Source organism: Hordeum vulgare, chromosome 4H, assembly GCF_904849725.1.
Source record: "Hordeum vulgare subsp. vulgare chromosome 4H, MorexV3_pseudomolecules_assembly, whole genome shotgun sequence".
NCBI classification, from domain to species: domain Eukaryota; kingdom Viridiplantae; phylum Streptophyta; class Magnoliopsida; order Poales; family Poaceae; genus Hordeum; species Hordeum vulgare.
In genome coordinates, this window is record NC_058521.1 from 19001511 (window position 1) to 19022788 (window position 21278).

The following is a 21278-nucleotide window of genomic DNA, read 5'->3' on the forward strand; positions in this document are numbered from 1 at the left end:
CATACCTCCATAGTTTTCCCTCTAGATCGTGTTTCTGCGGAGCTCGGGCGGAGCCCTGCTGAGACAAGATCATCACCAACCTCCGGAGCGCCGTCACGCTGCCGGAGAACTCTTCTACCTCTCCGTCTCTCTTGCTGGATCAAGAAGGCCGAGATCACCGTCGAGCTGTACGTGTGCTGAACGCGGAGGTGCCGTCCGTTCGGTACTAGATCGTGGGACTGATCGCAGGATTGTTCGCAGGGCGGATCGAGGGACGTGAGGACGTTACACTACATCAACCGCGATCTCTAATCGCTTCTGCTGTACGATCTACAAGGGTACGTAGATCACTCATCCCCTCTCGTAGATGGACATCACCATGATAGGTCTTCGTGCGCGTAGGAAAATTTTTGCTTCCCATGCGACGTTCCCCAACACCGACATCGCCATCGCAGTCCCCGATCCACCAGAGTACGGCACGAGCGCCATGGTCGGCGACCTCCCCCTCTCAACCTAGCTCTAATGCCAAATGTCAGGACAAAAATGGAACCGCCACGCTCCAGCGATCACCGGAGACAACCAACAAACGCAAGAGCGACAACGCCCAGGGTTCCCCAGTGCACAAACACCTTGTCGGATCGAAGAAGGAAGAAGAACAGGGACACTACGAGGTGGTTTTTCCGGTGCTCGAACGCCCTTCCTTGAGCTCAGACTCAACACACACACGCGCCAGCGAGCTACACAACAGAGAGAGGATTTATACCCGCGAGCACTTCCTTCACACACCATCCTGCTGGACAGAATCTTAGAAGAATTACTGGGAATAATTGGCTAAATAAAATGATCTCAACATTTGTTTAGAGAGGTTTTATAGGTAGGAGAATGTCCTGGTAAAATTTGTCAATTTATGGAGCAACATAAAACATAGTTGCTTCACAATCCAAAATAATGACCAGAGACAAAGATTTGATGCTATGGTCACATGGTTGAAGGAGTGATGCTCAAATTTGTAGAAGAGGCATTATTTGAGCATTTTGAGATGATGACAAAGTTTCAACGCATTTAAACACTCCTAGCTAGCACTTGCTTCACAAAGCTTCCTTTGGATCAGAAACTTTGGGAATTTGCCAAGAAATATTTACTAGCTAAATTGAGTTGAATTTTGGCATGAGGCAATGATATGGATAGGAGAATGTCCTGGTAAAATTTCAGAATTTATGGAGCAACATAAAACATAGTTGCTTCACAATCCAAAACATAAAACATAGTTGCTTCACAACTTTGATCAATGAAAGCATAGCCCGCAGATCGCTGACGTAGCCCTACTTCCTGATCCAGATCGTTCATTCACGGTGATCCAATGGTACGGATAGGTGCGGGGTTTTGATGGGGTTTTGAGGGGGTCTTAAGAGGTTTTCAAACGTTAGAGTTGAGCATAAGTAATTCAAAAAAATCAAAAAATAGGAAACTTGTGTCAATCATTATTATATGTGACTAACTCCATAGGAAAAATAAGAAATCTGGACTATGAAGTTTTTCATGAAAAAACCTTCACAAACTTGGCTATCACGAACGAGGTTGTACGGTTTTCAAACTTTAGGGTTGAGCATAAGTAATTAAAAAAATCAAAAAACTAGAAAACTTGTGGAAATCATCATTATATGTGACTAACTCCATAGGAAAAATAAGAAAACTGGACTATGGAGTTTTTCATGAAAAAACCTTCACAAACATGGCTATCATGAACGAGGTTGTCCGATTTTCAAACGTTAGGGTTGAGCATAAGTAATTCAAAAAAAATCAAAAAAATAGAAAACTAGCGGCAATCATCATTATATGTGACTAACTCCATAGGAAAAATAAGAAATCTGAACTATGGAGTTTTTCATGAAAAAACCTTCACAAACTTGGCTATCACGAACGAGGTTGTACGGTTTTCAAACGTTAGGGTTGAGCATAAGTAATTAAAAAAAATAAAAAAAATAGAAAATAGTGGCAATCATCATTATATGTGACTAACTCCATAGGAAAAATAAGAAATCTGGACTATGGAGTTTTTCATGAAAAACCTTCACAAACTTGGCTATCACGAACGACGTTGTACGGTTTTCAAACGTTAGGGTTGAGCATAAGTAATTTAAAAAAAATCAAAAAAATAGAAAACTAGTACCAATTAATTTGAGTTGTTAGTATATGGTAAAGTAAGAACATGTGTACTGGTTTTCCAATATTTTATTTTAATTTAATTTTTTATGCTCATTTCAAACTTGATCAAACCTAAGTTTGACAAACATTTAAAACAAGTTGCAAACATGAAAATGACAAACCAAGCCTGGATCCTTCTTAGTCACTCCAAAATGAAGCTTTTGTCATGTTTTTGAAAGTTTGAAGTTCAACACCCAAAACCATTTGTCTTCGCACATGAGTTTTAAATTAGGTCCAAAGGGGGTAAATACCCCATATCTAAAACAAGTTTTTTTGTCCATCATGTCTAAAACAGCCAAATCAATTTGAGTTGTTAGTATATGAAAAAGTAAGAATATGTGCACTGGTTTTCCAATATTTTATTATTATTTTTATGCTCATTTCAAACTTGGTCAAACCAAAGTTTGACAAACATTTAAACAGACCACTATTCGCCGTTTTCGTTTACACCTGTAAATTGCTCTTCGCGTGTAAGTTACACCTGGAAGAAAAATACATGTGTATTTATTTACATCGATTCCAACGCAGGGCAATGTGTATGTATTTAAACTGAAAACACTGAAAACAGGGCAACGTTGGAAATAGAGCAGGGCGCTCGGGCTGACCGGTCAATTTGACCGAGCGGTCAACCTAACCCGTGGGCCAGGGAAGTCGGCAGGCGTCACATGAGTGTCCCATCGGAGCTATTTATACGGTGAGATGTGTCGTACCCTAGCTATTTCCATATCTGCGCCGCTCTAGCCCCTCTCGCCCCTCACCGTCGGCGAACCCCACCAAAACCACGCAATCCAGCCTCGCCGCCGCACGGATCATAAGGCCAGGATCTTCCAGCTCGCGCGGCGGCCATTCTGGTGGCGGAAACCGGAGGCCGAAGCGGCCGGCGCCTGAAACCCCGGAGTCTGACCACGAACGGGCGGCGCGGGTTGCTTCCGATGCTGCTCGGAAGCGCGGCGCCCGAAGGTACACCAACTGGGGGCTCGCGCCACGGCGTGCGTTCGCTCGGCGCGAGGTGGAGGAGTACGACCGCTAGATGGGGGAAGCGGCACGCTCCTCTGCCGCGGGCTCCTCTGCTGCCCCTGTCGCGGGCTCCTCTGGAGTGAGGGGCAGCTCGGCCATTGCACCCGCACTGCTGCCGCCGGGCTTTCTGCCGGAAGATTACGTCAACGGCGGCGAGCTCGACGACGTCATAGCCGAGGTTATGGAGCGTGATGTCTACTACGCAACCTTCTCCTTGTAGGCATTGTTGGGCCTCCAAGTGCAGAGGTTTGTAGGATAGTAGCAATTTTCCCTCAAGTGGGTGACCTAAGGTTTATCAATCCACAGGAGGCGTAGGATGAAAATGGTATCTCTCAAGCAACCCTGCAACCAAATAACAAAGAGTCTCTTGTGTCCCCAACACACCCAATACAATGGTAAGTTGTATAGGTGCACTAGTTCGGCGAAGAGATGGTGAAACAAGTGCAATATGGATGGTAGATATAGGTTTTTGTAATCTGAAATTACAAAAACAGCAAGGTAACAAATGGTAAAAGTGAGCACGAACGGTATTGCAATGCGTGGAAACAAGGCCTAGGGTTCATACTTTCACTAGTGAAGTTCTCTCAACAATGATAACATAATTGGATCATATAACTAGCTCTCAACATGCAACAAAGAGTCACTCCAAAGTCACTAATAGCGGGGAACAAAAAAAGATATTATTGTCGGATACGAAACCACCACAAAGTTATTCTTTCTGATCGATCTATTCAAGAGTCCGTAGTAAAATAACACGAAGCTATTCTTTCCTTTCGATCCATCATAGAGTTCGTACTAGAATAACACCTTAAGATACATATCAACCAAGACCCTGATGTCACCTAGATACTCCATTGTCACCTCAAGTATCCATGGGTATGATTATACGATATGCATCACACAATCTCAGAATCATCTATTCAACCAACACATGGAACTTCAAAGAGTGCCCCAAAGTTTCTACCAGAGAGTCAAGACGTGCGCCAACCCCTGTGCATAGGTTCCCAATGTCATGAACCCACAAGTTGATCACCAAAACATACATCAAGTACTCACATGAATCCACGTGTGCCAACCCATATGCATAGGTTCCCAATGTCACGAACCCGCAAGTTGATCACAGCAGATAGACACGTGCAATACATACATCAAGTGTTCTCAAAGACTCAATCCGATAAGATAACTCCAAAGGGGAAACTCAATTCATTACAAGAGGGAGAGGGGGAAGAACATCATAAGATCCAACTATAGTAGCAAAGCCCATGGTACATCGAGATTAAGACATCTCAAGAACACGAGAGAGAGAGAGAGATCAAACACATAGCTACTGGTACATACCCTCAGCCCCGAGGGAGAACTACTCCCTCCTCGTCATGGAGATCGCCGGGATGATGAAGATAGCCACCGGAGATGGATTCCCCCTCCGGCAAGGTGCCGGAACGGGCTCCAGATTGGTTTTTGGTGGCTACAGAGGCTTGTGGCGGCGGAACTCCCGATCTAGGTTTCTTTCTCGTGGTTTCTGAATTTATAGGAATTTATGGCGGTGGAATTACGTCAGTTGGGCCCACGAGGAGGTCACAAGCCTGCTCGCCACCATTGGGGGGTGGCGGCGTGAGGGCTTGTGACTCCATCGTGGCCCATCTGGCCTTCTCCCAAAGCTTCGGGGGTCTCTTTTGGTCCAAAAAAAACCATCGTAAAGTTTCATTCCATTTGGACTCCGTCTGAAAATGGGCCAAAAACACGGAAAAACAGAAACTGGCACTTGGCACTGAGTTAATAGGTTAGTCCCAAAAAAGATATAAAATAGCATATTCATGCATATAGAACATCCAAAGTTGACAAGATAATAGCATGGAACCATCAAAAATTATAGATACGTTGGAGACGTATCAGAGCACACCAAGGAAGAGGCCCAACAGGTCGTCGCGCGCCGGCAGAGGGAAGAGGAGCTCGACGAGATCCGCCTCCGCCAAGCCATCGAGGCATCCTGCGCCGACAGGGGGTGAGGCGCCTCCGACTCTGACTCCGACTGACCGGCGCCGCCGCAACGTCGGGGCCGCACCGCTGGGGCTTAGGTGAGCGCCCACTTTTGGAGATGGTGAGGTAGGAGCATAGGCGGTCGAGCTTAGGAGCCCGTGTAATCGAGGGTGTCGAACTTGTAATCGTCTCCGACGATCCCTTGTAATCGAACCTATGATGTTTTCTGAAATGGATCTATGTTTGTTCGAATTCGGTCGATTTGCTTTTAAATGCTTGTAAATTTGCCTTTCTGAATCGGAGCTCGCCGGCGTTGCCGTGCTTCGTCGCGAGAGAAGAAGAAGAGGGAGGATGCGCGCGCAGGGGATAACTGTTTGACTGTAGTAGCCGCCATTTGGGTCCCATGTCGACGTGGATAACCTGTGGGTCCCGCCCGGCTCCACCTAATCCTGATACATATTGTGCTTAAGGGCCATGTCGTGTCTGGGCTATTTGTGCGCACAGAGGTGTCGCAGCAGAGCCATTCTTATCAACGATGCTTCTTTGCAGCCAATTAGTATCAAAAACGTCGCACATGAGCTATAGGCCCCACAAATGAACGAGTATGTTTGCAAATCTAAATATCATCCATGTCACGACCACTTATCGCTAACATGCAGTGAACATCACCAACCTACGGTGATGGCTGTAGCTAGTTGATCCCTAATTTCATCCATATCACGGCCACTGGTCTCACTAGTTGATGAATCGGATGCACCCGATGGGAGTGCATACCGCTTATAGCGTTCTGGAATTGTTGGCACATAATTTGGGTCCCTATCACATCGAGCAAAATGGACATCATCTCTATCATGTGGGCGAACATAACTGTGCAATGTCATAGTATGATGTCATCTTGAGAAGAATTTGCCATTTCATCTTCCACACTCCAAAGGTTCTCTCTACGCAATTGCGCTTGGACGAGTGGATCTTGTTGAACTTCTCCTTTGGAGTGGTCGGTGCTACACCTCTCTGGAATTCAGGGACATGATACCTTTCTCCTTTTTATGGTACGAGATATCCTAGTCTGTTTGGATAGCCTGCATCTACAAGGTAGTACTTGCCTACACAAAAGAAAACAAAGTGAATAGTGCATACAAGTTTAGAATACATAACATTAGATGGAATTAATAAATAAGCTCACCCATTGGAGGATGTGGGAAGATGGCACGTTCCTTATCGATCGCATGATATAGCACACTGGTGTCATGCATAGCGCCAGGTTGTCCAATTGAAGCATAAGTGAAATGCATATCAAAATCAAATACCGCCATCACATTTTGAGTAACGGCACCTCTTCTTCCAATGTACCTTACTTGCTTATCTTCAGGAATAACAGCTCTAACGTGAGTCCCATCTATTGCACCAATGCAGTCTTTGAGATGTGGATATGCCCTTCTATCATTCCTAATCCTAGGATGCACTGTGTAGAAATTGGGATCCTTGGGCTTAATGTAGTGAGCTGCCATCTTGACGACACAAGCGAGTACTTCATGAAAGTTGCGGTTGATAGTATCTGCTACACGTTTGAATCGGTTTTAGGTTATTCTATTTGATTCACAGCCCCCCCCCCCCCCCCCAAGATCCACAAGAACATATCAAGAGACTCATAACTACTAACAAAAGGCGAGTGTTGGAGGCCATACCGTTCCACTAAAATGTCATGAAGATAAAAAAAACTATGCACTCATTCTCAACATTGTGTACATCTCTCTGGGCGTGCCAAGAGTCTCCTGCAACCATCCAAACCCACTCAAGATAGAAGTCCTAGGATCGGCCTTCATCACCCAATTTTCACAATACTTCCCAACTATGTTTCCTGCTCCAGAACAGATAATGGGCATTTCTTTTGCATGGTGGTAAATTATTCTTTTCTTCATTCCATAGTGGTTGCCATCATCATTGTCACTGTCAGATGACATCTGCACGTACACGACAAATAAGTAACGAGATATTAGCCTAATAGAAATTCCTAGATTAATATTATTCAAGCAATCGTACACACCGAATAGAAAATAATTGTTCAACATTGTGCACAAATACTTTCGACAATATAAGCGAGACCATCACTCGTACATAAAGAATCATCTACTTCAGATACTTGTTGTCATACTTCCTGCGGAGCCAACCCAATCGAGATGCGGCACTAATGTGCGGAAACATCTCTGTTTGATCTCTCTTGATGAACAACTCAGTAGCAATGAAGTGCTCATAACTACCTTCGTTGGGGCCACAAGCAATCACCTCATCCATGACGGAGGTAACTGAGGTGGTTTCATCATTCTTTATGAAAGACTCGAATGATGATTGAGACCTCTCAGCAATGTTACCAATCCTTGTTATCTCCTCCTGCATCACATGTGCAGTCTTGGGTTTCTTGCTATTGTCATGAATAAATTTTCCAAGCCTCGTTACCGCTGAACCACTTGCTCCTACATCAGCAGGAATTGGTGGTGCTTCCTCCAAATCACAATCATGGATGTCATCAACATTCATAGCATCAGCTAATACTTCACTTGAAGGAGGGGGTATGCCTGATCCAGGATTCCAGTGATCAGAACCATCATTATGTCTTCAAACATGACCTTTAAGTTCGCTTCATTGCGAAGCCCTTGCTTCTTAAACTTCCCAACACCTTTAATTTCCTAGAATACATCAAAGATAACATTTGTTAATCAATAATAAAACATAATACATTATGATATGCAAAAAATAAACATGATACTCACCTGTTTCGCTTTCTTCCACCACTCGTCATCTTGTTTCAGAGTGTTCCGCTCATAGTCCCATCCCGCTCCCGTCTCTCTCAACCTAAGTTTCTTGAACAAGTGGTAATCAGCTTTCAGTTTGTCCCACTTGTTTTTAAATTAGTCTCCCTTATAGCCCAACCCTGTTTTCATTTTGAATTGATTTGCCACCTCTTCTTATGCATTGGAAGTCAAGTGAGTGTTTGGCCTATTTCCCATCCCAACTTGCTTGGCGAACAACTCGGTGACAATCCCAGTGTTGTCATCAGTCCATTCGGCAGCTATGATCGAAATTCCTCTATAAAAATCCACTCTTTTCATATACTACTGAAAATTGTCTAGAATATGAATATTTTGGACTACAACAGATTTATCATATAGCAAATGCACCGGGTCTATATAAATTTATTCTGCAGTTTGTATACTACTGAAAAGTGTCTAGCATACGTATTAACCTCCTGGCCGCGGCGATCCCCCGCCCGATTCGTTCGTCTCGTGATTTTGTTTCAGGGCTGGACTGAGATTCGGTGTCCAGCGATCTGATTCTGACGGGGAGGAGGTTAATCAGACGGCGACGAAGGTTCGATCCATCTGAAGGTTAGGGTTCGGCCGCCATGGCCCCTGAGCTCGAACAGAAACAGAAACGAGACGATCGAGAGAGATTTTCCTGCTGCTAGTATGGGTCGGTTTCCAAACATAATACGGATCGGTAAGAGCTAGCACACCCATATTGAGAAAATCGGCTATTTGCCATTTTTAACATGCGGCTTCATAAAATTGCCACTGTCCAGATGGACTTCGCAAAATTGCCACTCATTTGGTGCCCACTTTGATTACCATGCCATTTTCCACCTTTTATGGATTTTTCATTAGTTTTTCCATTTAAAGGACTAGACTGCCCTTGATGTCTACATGTACCTGATCGCATCGTGTACCTCTACCATGTATGCAGTAGGCAGTATTTTACTGTGTTCCGAACGTGCACGCAATCAGCCAAAAAGAGCGCGGCCGGTGCAAGTCGCCTATAGGCCGAATCTCCTGAACGCTCCCGCGATGCCGCCTATTGGCCTGAACGTCACCGCCCTCGATGGCCTCGACGCTGCGCATGACGCACCCTGGTACGGTAGTAACGCAACGGCGGATAATACTGTTTTATCTCTTTCTCTTGCTTTGTTTGCTTGATCCCTAATTTAATCCATGAACAAGTAGTAAGAGGTTCTAGGCGAAGTACAACTTTCAAGGGTGTACAATTGTAAGTTGCTCGTATTCTCTCCCATGTCCAGCACCTGGTCACATGTACTCACCTTTTTCTCCATCCTCCATGGGTCCAGCTGCTTCCGCCACGCCATTAGTGCTGCTGTTCATCGCTGTCCTCGCCAGACCGTTACTCCACCAGCACGCCGCGGGTCGAGCTGCAGTGGTGTGCGCAACAGCGCAGGTGTGGGCGAGCAGGGGAGGTGAGCTGCAACTTGCGCAAGCAGGCGAGGGCACGCTTCGCACGACGCAGGTGTGCAGGCATGGGTGAACAGTGAGCGTCGACATCACACACAGGCAAGCTATGACGCCGAGCAGACGAGAGCACGCTCTCATGGTGCACGCAGGCATGGGCGAGCTATGCAATGAACAGGTGAGAACGAGTTACTCGATGGGCAGGCACGGATGAGCAGTCAGCAGGGAGCTTAGCTGGCGTGCGAAGGCATGGATGAAATACTGCGGCAAGCAACACTGGCGAGCCAGCATTCCAATTTTGAGTTTTGACCAACCAAGCAACGTATAGAATAGCCAGGGGCAGTCTAGTCCTTTCTGGTGCATATAAATAGGAAAACAAAAGAAAAATCAGTAAAATACTAAAAATGGCATGGTAATCAAAGTGCCCATATCATGGGTGGCAATTTTGCGAAGCCCATGTACAGAGTGGCAATTTTGCGAATCCCCATGTTAAAAGTGACAAATACCCAATTTTCTCACCCATATTAAAGTCCCGTAGGATTTCAATCGGTCCGTCCACTGACCGGTCGACTCGTCGTATCGTACGTACCTTACGTTGTTGTTCGTCGCGTCGGGAGAAGGCCTTGATCGACGTACCCGCCGCCACCAAGGGTGTGTTTGGTTGGAGGGATATCCTCCCAGGGACAGGGATAACCACTTTTTTCTGTGGTTGCCATGCGTTTGGATCTGGGGCGAGGAGGGACAGAGTCAACCAGATGCTGGGAATATTCCCAGAAAAAAGGGATGTGGCCAACCGCCAAAAACGGGCGGGCGGTGGCAACCACCCTGGGGCAGCCGGCGCGGGAGGGCGGGAGGCGGCCGGCGCGGGAGGGCGGCCGGCGCAGGAGGCGGCCGGCGTAGGAGCTGGCCGGCGCGGGAGGCCGGTGCGGGAGCTGCCGGCGTGGGAGCTGGCCGGCGCGAGCGCGGCCGCCGCGGGAGCTGGCCGGCGCGGGCGCCGCCGCCGCGGGAGCTCGCCAGCCACGTGGTTATCCATCCTCCCAACCACCCTAGCCAAACAAAAAAAAAGGATAACCCTACCCTCCAACCAAACAAAAAAAAGGACTATCCCCAGCCACCTGGTTGGGGATACCCACAACCACCCTAGCCTATCCCTCCAACCAAACACACCCCAAGTTAGCTGCGCTCGCCATCTCTGCTCGCGGAACTTCAGCCGCTGATGGCGTCTCGATCCACTTCTGCCGCCGGCTCTGGTCCCCTTGGGAGCCGGAGGGGCCTGATCTCGTGCTTGCACAGCCGCAACTGCCGCGCCGGCGACGCGACTCTTCTCTCCGACGAGGATTTTTGCCCCAAGCCATCGGCAAGCTCATCCTTGGCTTCTACGAGGAGGCGGTCAGCCGGCTGCCCTGCGACGCCATGCCGGACCTCCTCGACCTCCTCGCCAACGGCGGCGGCGGCTCCTGCCTCGGCCTCCTCGACCCCGTCTCCAACATCATCCTCAACACCCTAGCCCTCCTCCCCAAGCCCAAGGACACCGCCCCTGCAGCAGCAGCATCATCAACAGCTTCCACCTCCACCTCCACCTCCACCTCTCCGCCCGACACAATATTAGAGGAACAGCAGGTGCTCGACGCCATAATATCCAACCCCGGTTTGGGCGGCTTGCACATGGTTGCATCAAGATCCTACCACAGCCTCCTCGCCTTCCTCATGGCGTATTTCGGGTGCCTCGAAAAGGAGCAGGCCGTCAGCTACCTCTACAGGGCCGACGCCAACCTCCCCCTCGCCGTCATGCTCATCCAACACGACCTATACTACGCCGAGGAGGAAGCATTCGACCCTGAATCTGATCGGACCCAGGCCTCCCTCGAGTGGGCAGCCGGCAAAGCCGGTCACCCTTCGCCCACCACCTGACACTGCTACGGCTGCATGGACCCTGTCTCCAACATCATCGTCAACTCCATCTGGTACAACAGTTGTGGCTGCACTCTGCCAGCTTCTCAAGCCATGGACATGGCAGAGTACAATGACGTCCTCGACCCCCGATGCCTGCTCCGCTTACAGGTTCACTCCCTCAAGGGCCTTATGAAGCTCGCCGCATTCGTCGACCCCCGGTTCTCGACGCCGGCTTGTACTCTGGGGTTCCTCTGCAGTACAAAATGCGACATTGCCAACATGTTGCCATCATCGACGACGGAGAGTTGTGAAATGAACCCCTTCCACGAGTCTGCCAAGGCCGCCGGACACAATCGGCCGCTTGGGCTGGGTGAGCTGCACCGGCGGCTGTTGTCGATGCCTGATACGCGAAGCGAGCTGCTCTCATTTATCACCGAGGCTCAAGCTAACGGTATCATGCTGCGCGTTGATGACATGACGGCCTGTATTTCGCTCATGTGGAACAAAAACAGATCCGGGCCTTCCCCTCAAACTGTGCAAGCTCCTCAACTTTGTGCGGGGGCATTGATGGCGGTGTCGAGCGAGAGATCACAGTACGAGGATATGAGCAACTTGTTCCGTTCAAAGATTGAAGAGCTGCTCGAGGAATACACGACGACCCAACAGTTTTTGGTAGGTATTATTGAATTTCGTTTCCATCGATCGATCATTAGCTACTCCTGCTACCTATATATAATTATACATTTCCTTTATACCTTGATTAATGTTGACCAACGTACACTCTTGCTTGCTGTCCCTATATATGTAGGGATCAGAGTATAAACTTGATACTATCTTGGGTGTGGAGGAAAGAAACAAAGGCTACCACCCCGTGGGTGTTATGCTCTACCAAGCGAACTTCACGGCCACTTGTGATTTGGGGCTTGAGAGGACGCTTTTCTTCGCCCAATTCTCGTTATCCTCACGTAAGCCCGCGCCAGAATTCTGCTGCCCTCTACCCTACGCGAATGCGGGTAAGTTTACTGCCGCCAATTAGCGGTAGATTTGAATTGGAATCGGCTTATTATTAACGTGAGATCTATCTCTTCTTACTGAATGCCGGGGTTTATTTTCTTGTTAACAGGACGTTGCTACTATGGTGAGCGTAGTGCGAGGAAAATCGTGTATCCGGATGACGCCAAGTACATCCCGGACGATATCACCGTCCGTGGAACCCGCTGCGCGGATGGCATGCTTGGGATGGACCTGGTCTACTTCAGTCCCGAGCTGGATGTGGAGATTGCTGAGAGTCTGAACGTGTTGCACAGTGAAGAAGAGGAAGAGAAGAGGAAGAAGAGGAAGAGGAGGGGGGCGTGTCGTAATTAGCACACATTCTGCGATCAGAAACTGGATGAAGCTGATATGTGCTTTGCATTACCTTTTGTGATATGGTTCAACCAGTACATGAATGGCGATGCATGAATGTGCATAGTACTAGTAGTTTTGAGGAGGTTTATTCCTGTAATCTTTGGAGGTCACAGTGCTTAATATTTTCACAGCCGTAATTGTTTGTAGTACCTTCTGTATGGTGCCTAGCTGAATCATATATAGGTATTGGTTTATGAGATGCCTAGCAATTTCTTGCCAAGATCTGTTTAGCATGGACCTTGTCTCGCTTTTGTTCATCTAGAAGCTTTTCTAGGTGTTCTCATGTAAAAAAGCTAGTTATAAGAGATATTGTTCAGTCCTCCATCCAGATTAGGATTAATCATTTTTTCTGGCTTTTCTGTTTCATGTTAATTTGGTTTTTGATTAGCTGTTCTGCTGAACATTTGACCTGTATATGCTATTTGAGTATAATCGATATTCTCTGGTTATTATTCCCCTTTACTAAATATCTTGTTGTATTTGATCATTCTCACAAACAAATTTTTTTTAGAGTGCAACCTTTTGGCAATGGTGCAGTCCCTCGATCAAGCTTAAAATAGGTCAATTAGCGGGCGTGTTCGAATTATTTATGTCAATTAGTCAGCAATTAGGCATAAGAAGTAATCCCAACATTACACACGTTTTCTGCATAGATAGAGACAATAACACGGCTGCATTGATCACTGGATGAATTGCACACGTTTTCTATATAGATAGAGACAATAACAAGGCTGCATCGCTCGACCTTCAAGTAAAACGGGAGCTACTCTGGTCTCATATTTTGATATTAGCCCTTGTATCAACATAGAAATCAGTCGCCACGGAAATTTATATTTTATATGAACAAGTGAGTTCATTAGCTTCTAACTAGGTCATCACTACGTAATCTAATTGACGTGTTATGCTGCCCTGCATACGTGGTACCGTACATGGCTAGCACCTAACAAAATTGATCCTATCTACTCCCTCGGTTCCTAAATATAAATAGTTTTAGAGATTTTATTAAAGGACTATATACGGATGTACATAGACATATTTTAGAACGTAGATTCACTCATTTTGCTTCGTATGTAGTCCACTAACACAATCTTTAAAAAGACGTATATTTAGGAACGAGGGAGTAGTAGTATGTGCATGGCCCTGCCACCTGATAATACGATCACGTATGCCGGCACTCAACCCACGGCGACGAGGCGTCGGCGACCAGACGCTGCCACGTCCCTCCCGGCGACGAACGGGTGAGCAAGCAGCGCGACGTCGCCGGAGGCCGCGGCGGGGAGGACGGAGCGGCAGCGGACGACGAAGGGCGAGGCGGTGCGGCTGAGGACGTCGGCCTCGGCGGGGTCGCCGTAGTGCTGCACCTTGAGTGCGTAGAGCGCGCTCGTCTCCCGGTGGCACACCTTGTAGACGGTGCCCCCGTTCCCGCAGCCCAGGACGGCCAGCTTGTCGAAGTCGGCGAGGCGGAACTGGCTCAACAACGCCGACGGGGTCGAGGCCTTGGTGGCCGTCGGCGCCGGCCAAGGTCCTGGGAAGTAAGGATGAGGACATCATCTCATTTTCTAAGCATGAAGGATCGCAAAGTTATCTTGTAATTTGTAAGGTTTCTTCTCAATTGCTATTTTCTACCCTCTATATATCTTAGATTTTGTCATGATATGTTGATCACTTTTTACTTCTATATGTTGAACAATACCAAGTTATGATCATTTTTTATCAATATATAATATATTATGTGATATCTTTTATATAGTTTAGAAATAGTACATTATGATGTTATAATTGGTTATACATGCCAAAAGAAAGGATATGTGTTTTAAAAAAAGGTTTTAAAATTTTGAATACACGGCCCTCAATTCCTGGGCCCGCCCCTGGTTCCCGCAGCCCAGGACGGCCAGCTTGTCGAAGTCGGCGAGGCGGAACTGGCTCGACAACGCCGACGGGATCGAGGCCTTGGTGGCCGTCGGCGCCGGCCGAGGTCCTGGGAAGTCGGCGAGGCGGAACTGGCTCGACAACGCCGACGGGGTCGAGGCCTTGGTGGCCGTCGGCGCCGGCCGAGGTCCTGGGCGGCGGCGCCGGGAGACACCGGCAGCGAAAGGTTGATGATGATGGTCACTACCGTAATCCGAGTGACCTGCTGGTGTGCTTAACTGCTTTGGGTCGTTGATGAAGCAGATTGAGAGCTCATTTATACGGGTGCTTTGCTTTGCTTTGGTTTGACTATGTTGGTTGCTTTCAGCAAATCACAGCCGACCAGATTGTGACATGCGCAAATCATACCCTGAGTTTCCATCCAGAGGTACAATCTACAGCAAGTCTCACCCTGCACTTTGTACTAGCTGGACCGGACACGTCAGCCAGAGGTGAAGACAACAGGCTGGCTGCCACGGGTCACGTACGTGGTGCGATTTCTAGACTATCTTCTTATAGACTCTGCTCTGGTTAGGATAGAATAAAGCCGGCTGCTGGAGGTGCTGGTGATTAAATTACCACCAGTTCACGCCTGACTCGCCGGCCGTCGGAGATTGACAAGGCATTGTTAATCGGGTGACGTGGAAGAACATCTTCGACAGCTTTAGCATTACGCTTAGTACAATTAGCGCTGAACTTTTTATCTGAGGCAGCCCTTTTTTCTGTCAAACATGCCAACAGAATGCGGCATAACATTAACGTACAACTGCTTGCCAAAACTAGGTCCCTCATTTCGATAAAGAAAATCGAAACGGCGCAGATGGACGCGCCATGGCGTGGTGTGCTGTGTTCTAAGTCTAACAATGGAGGCGCCTGACGACACACGTTGCCCAACACGTTTAACCGAACCCTAATACTTTAATACTGGCAGTTCATTACCATTAGAGGTAGGCCTTACTGCTGGGTGTTGATACCTTGATCGACTGAGCTCTCGTCGTCCCTCTCGCTATCGTGTTCCAATTAATCAGCACGTAGCATGCCGATTAACCACCACGGTCCATGCCTACGTATATTGCATCACAGGCACCCACCTGCCTTTGAATTTCATGGTCACATTCGTCCATGTCGCTCCATTAAAAATTTCTCCCTCCGATGGGCGATCGAGGCGGTTTTATTCTATCTATCTATTGTATGTATTCTAATGACAAACATTCCTCCATGAGAGCCACCTTCTGAGTTGTGACCAAACGCAGTCTGCCACCTCATAAACTGAGCAGTACGATTTGAAAAGAAATTAGAGTATGGACAGTACAAGTCACAATCTGGTCGACTATGATTATATTTGCTGAAAGCAGCAGAGACAGAGACAGAGATGGATACGGATTCAGACTTCAGAATCACACTAGCAGAGCAGAGCAGAGCACACTTTTCTTTTTTTTGAGACAAAGAGCAGAGCACACGTATAAATGAGCTGCCAGTCTGCTTCAAGTTCCGACAGCCCAAAGCAGTTAAGCAGCAGCAGCAGCAGCAGCTCAGGTCACTCGGCGTTACGGTGGTGTCGAACACATGGCTATGATACGTGAGAAGAGGCTGCCGCAGCTGCACCTCGCGCTGCCCGTCCCGTCCCGCGCCGCCGCCCAGGACCTCGCTGTCATCGCCCGGCGCACCAACCCGGCGGCCACCAAGGCCTCGACTCCGTCGGCGCTGTCCAGCCAGTTCCGCCTCGCCGACTTCGACAAGCTCGCCGTCCTGGGCCGCGGGAACGGCGGCACCGTCTACAAGGCCCGCCACCGGGAGACGTGCGCGCTCTACGCGCTCAAGGTGCAGCACTACGGCGACCCCGCCGCGGCCGCCGAGGCCGACGTCCTCAGCCGCACCGCCTCGCCCTTCGTCGTCCGCTGCCACTCCGTCCTCCCCGCGGACGCCTCCGGCGACGTCGCGCTGCTCCTCGAGCTGGTCGACGGCGGGTCGCTCGACTCGATCAGGAGCCGCCGCGGCGCGTTCGCGGAAGCCGCCCTCGCGGAGGTGGCCGCGCAGGCGCTGTCCGGGCTGGCGTACCTCCACGCACGCCGCATCGTGCACCTCGACATCAAGCCGGCCAACCTCCTCGTGAGCACGGCCGGGGATGTCAAGGTCGCCGACTTCGGCATCGCCAAGGTGCTCGCCCGCGCCGGCGACCAGTGCACGTCCTACGCCGGCACCTCCGCGTACATGAGCCCCGAGCGCTTCGACCCGGAGGCGCACGGCGGGCACTACGACCCGTACGCCGCCGACGTGTGGAGCCTGGGCGTCACGCTCCTTGAGCTCTTCATGGGCAGGTACCCGCTCCTGCCCGCCGGGCAGCAGCCGACCTGGCCCGCTCTCATGTGCGCCGTCTGCTTCGGTGAGCCGCCAGTGCTGCCCGACGGCGCGGCCTCGCCGGAGCTCCGGGGATTCATCGCCGCGTGCCTGCAAAAGGACTACCGCAGCAGGGCGTCCGTCGCGGAGCTGCTTGCTCACCCATTCGTCGCCGGGAGGGAGGTGGCAGCTTCGAAACGCGCGCTCCGGAAGCTGGTCGCCGACGCCTCGTCTTCGTTGTAGCGCCGGCAGACGTGATCCCGCTGGGCGGCAGAGCCATGCACATACATAGGATCAATTTTGCTAGCCATGTACAGTGCCATGTATGCAGGGCATAACACATGGGTAGTTAGTTTAGTGATGTCCTAGGAATACTTAGTCACTTGTTCAGACATAGGTTATGTTTTAGCTCCTGGGACTAGATGCATCTTGCATCACGGTGGAAACGGATAAACACATTTTGCTTCCACGCCACTGTAAAATCAGAAAATGTTACCTTTGGTCCCTCAACTATCGACTAATAGTCTAATACTCCCTCCGTTCCTAAATATAGGCCCTATTAAAGACTAGCAAAAGAGTCCATGCGTTGCAACGGGAGAAAGAAATATCACACGGCACACGCTCTTAATTTATAAAAAGTGTCTATAATTTGAGAATTTATAGTTATGATACAAATAAAGATGGTCTTATCCTATAAAAATGCAGTTCAAAATTTCACAGGTCTTCTATTTTAACATGGCTTGCATGTAGATTTAATATGTACAAAGAATCAGTCAAGTGACCTTCAGTTTCATCTCTAATCCTGATTTTGTTGACGTGTTCATCCCCAACCCGGATGAGTACCGGTATGAAAGAAAGACGAATAATGACTTATTTATTAAGATTGCACCCTAGATAGTATTTTTATTAAACGTTTAACAGATAAAATAATATGATATTTAAATTCTACATATTTTTCTAATCAAATTCCATGTATAATATGTTAAATTTGAAGTTACGGTTTAAAAGATGTGAGTAGTTAAAAATATATTTAATATATACTACGAGTTTAATGTCATAAACAGTAAGGGCATTTTTGTAAAATCACATCGGTGGGTTTTCCGACGGAAGCGATAGCCTCTTTATTATTAGGTAATGATTTATTTAGTGAAGTACATACGTAGTAAAATGAGTGAATAAACATTTTGAAATACGTTTATATACATCCGTATGTAATTTTTTAGCGAAACCTTTAGAAAAACTTATACTTATGAACAGAGGGAGTACCATGTTTTGTTCATAACCTGGTAGAACTGTGGCGGCTGTCTTTTAGCACAAGTGGCAACCCAGTTTCTGCACAAATAAATAAAGGACAATACATCACAAAATAAGACAACTCAAAGAAATACGAAAACATATAAAAAAACTAAAATGTCAGAGGGAAGACAAAAAAGAATAGAAAAAGAGAGCAAATAGTCAAAAAATACAAGGAAAAAACATACAAAAGTTATAAACATAATTGTAATAAACATAGAAAAAATATGGAATTATTAAAGTTAAATTTATAAGATAGAAAATTAAAAGCAAGAAAAAAACAGAAACGAAAATTTACATGGAATATTTATAATATACAATCTTCTCTTGGATTTCAAAATATAGTCTTTTTTAGGAAATATGTTTTGTTCTTGATTTAATTCACAAAATTAGTTTCTTATTTATGGTTATTTTTTTATCGTTTCCTGATTTTGTGAACGGAGTTGTTGACTAGGCTACCATATGTGCAAGATCCTCGCAATAATGTCATTGGATATTTGGATATACTTCTTTTACTAAGATTAGTACCTTGTTTTGTGTTGTTTCAACAATAAGTAAGAATCCAAAATGTCATCAGTGACTCATACTTCATCGTGTTCTTGCAATTTAGAGCAAGGTCTAATAAGTACATTAAGGCCCTGTTTAGAAACACCCAGATTATATAATCTGGTTTTATAATCTATTATGTTTTCAAATAGGATATTTTATATTGTAGATTTTAAAAACTAGATGACTAGATTATTAAAAACTCATAATCTACTCTACCCCAGCTAAAATCAGATTATGGATTACTAATGACCTATTACCCTTGTAAACTTGGAGATAATTATCTACTGTCACCGCCACCGTCCAATTTTATAAACATGGCAAACATGCCATTGTACAATGTAAAACCTGAATTACAGTTTATATAACATGCCTTCAAACATGCTCACATGTATTATTTTTATAAACCAGATTATATAATCTATCTTCATAATTCAAATTATTACAATCTATTATGGTTTCAAACAGGGCCTAAAATCCAACTCAAATTTGACATAACAACATGAACCAACGAAACATAAAGTTTGTCGATTTTTCTCAACAAATGTGGTAGGCACTTGTAAAAAAGTAGAAGACAACTAATAAAAAAATAGCACCATCCATGTAGTAAACAATTGTTAAATGTGCATTGTACAACTAATACACTTGCATTGGACAAGTACGACGAAAAAGGGTTTCCCCGCGCTTTGTCCAATGCAATGTCGGCATTGGACAAGTATACAATACATAACTAATAAAAGTGCTCCAAACAACTAACAAAAATTGCAGGTAACAAATATGCAATACACAACCGCTAACACAAAATAGTTCATATTTATTTCTTTCTCTTTTAAGTGTCTGTCTAGGGTCTTCCATTGTAGATGTCCTTATCATTTCGCATAACTGAATTGTAAAGTTAATGCCCAACTTTGACTTGAAGTACGCCCTCTTTTCCACAGAATAGTTCTCCTAAGCCTTTTCAGAAGTCCATCTTTGTTAAGTTTGGCCAAGATTATAGATAAGAACTAAGAATATTTTCTATACTGAATAAATACATTGTCAATACGTATTTCAAGATGAAGCATTTAACATTATTTGATATTTTCCTCAAAAGAGAATATTAGTTTGGTATTGTTGACACTGATATATTTCTATAAACTTGATCAAGCTTATATTTTTTAAGAAATGGTTTGACCTAGAAAAAACAGGGAAATTTATCTTTTGGTAACATCAGCCTTTTTCCAGTCAGCAGAAAGCAGCATATATAGCGTATAACTGCTTCTCAACATTAGGCCTTAATAAATTTATTCAAAACGGCGCAGATGAACGTGCCATGGCGTGCTGCGTTGTGTTCTAACAATGGAGGCGCCTGATGTCACACGTCGCACAACACGTTTAACCAAAGTACCAAACTCTAATTACTTAATAATGTGATTGCTTGATCGGCATGGCCACTTTTCGCACGGATCGACTGAGCTCTCGTCCCTCTCGCTTTCGTTCCAGTTAATTACCACGTAGCATGCCAATTAGCCACTACGGCCTGACTACGTACTGCATTACAGGTACCTAGCTGCCTTTGAATTTCAAGGTCACATTCGTCCATGTCGCTCGATTAAAAATGCTTATTAATCTCTGAGGGGTGAGATAGTAACCTGTTGTCAATTTGGATGTGAATTTTATTCTATCCTACTTCCTCCGTTTCTAAATATAAGTTATTTTTAAAAGTTTTATTAAAAGACTACATATAGATATATATTTTTCTTGAATATACATACAAATATATATGGAAAACGCTAACTCTTTACCGGCTGATCGCGCGGAGAGCTCCGCCACCCGCGCAGCCGTTCGATCGCTTGATCCATGCTTGGTCAGGCACGTTCTGACGCTCGCATGCATAGTCTGTCATTCCTTTTGTCTATGACATGCATTTTTTTATTTTATCTTGTGTTGCTAACTATAGCGGTGAACGGCGGCTGTAATTTAGACAAGTTTTTGCAACATCAGCTCTGTTGTCAAAACACGAAGTTTTTTTCTACAACTTAACCTATGTTGCAAAAGTTTTCTGCAACATGACCCTTATTGCAAAAGTTTTTTCCGCAACAGTACTTACATTGCAAAAGACGAAGAAATAAAAATTCTGCAACCAGACCTATGTTGTAAAAGTTTTCTGCAACATGATCTTTGTTGCAAAAGTTTCTTTCGCAATAGTACATGTGTTGCAAAAATATAAAGAAAAAAATTATGCAACCTGACCTATGTTGCAAAAGTTTTCTGCAATATGACCTTTGTTGCAGAAGTTATTTCGGCATGACCTCTGATGCAAATGTTTTCGCAACATTACCTATGTTGCAAAAGTGAAGAACGCCGTTCGGCCGCTCGATGTCAGGGCCGAAACAACGAGCTTGTTTCAACAACTGGAACGTTGTTTCAGGATGTATTTGATCGAGGGAAGCGACCGCGCGTGTACATCAGGCGTGCGATGTCGGGGGCGAAACAACGAGC

General features: G+C 46.2%; 1 protein-coding gene across 1 annotated transcript; it reads left to right on the plus strand.

Annotated features, from left to right (window-relative positions):
- The first annotated feature begins 16187 nt into the window (after positions 1–16187).
- LOC123451051 (mitogen-activated protein kinase kinase 9-like) lies at positions 16188–17366 on the plus strand. The gene has a single exon (XM_045128066.1). The coding sequence runs from the start codon at positions 16188–16190 to the stop codon at positions 17199–17201; it is 1014 nt and encodes a 337-aa protein (XP_044984001.1). The 3' UTR covers positions 17202–17366.
- The last annotated feature ends 3912 nt before the right edge of the window (positions 17367–21278 follow it).

Excerpts from the sequence above, each read along its gene's own strand:
- LOC123451051 (XM_045128066.1), top strand. The coding sequence starts at position 16,188 with ATGGCTATGATACGTGAGAAGAGGCTGCCGCAGCTGCACCTCGCGCTG.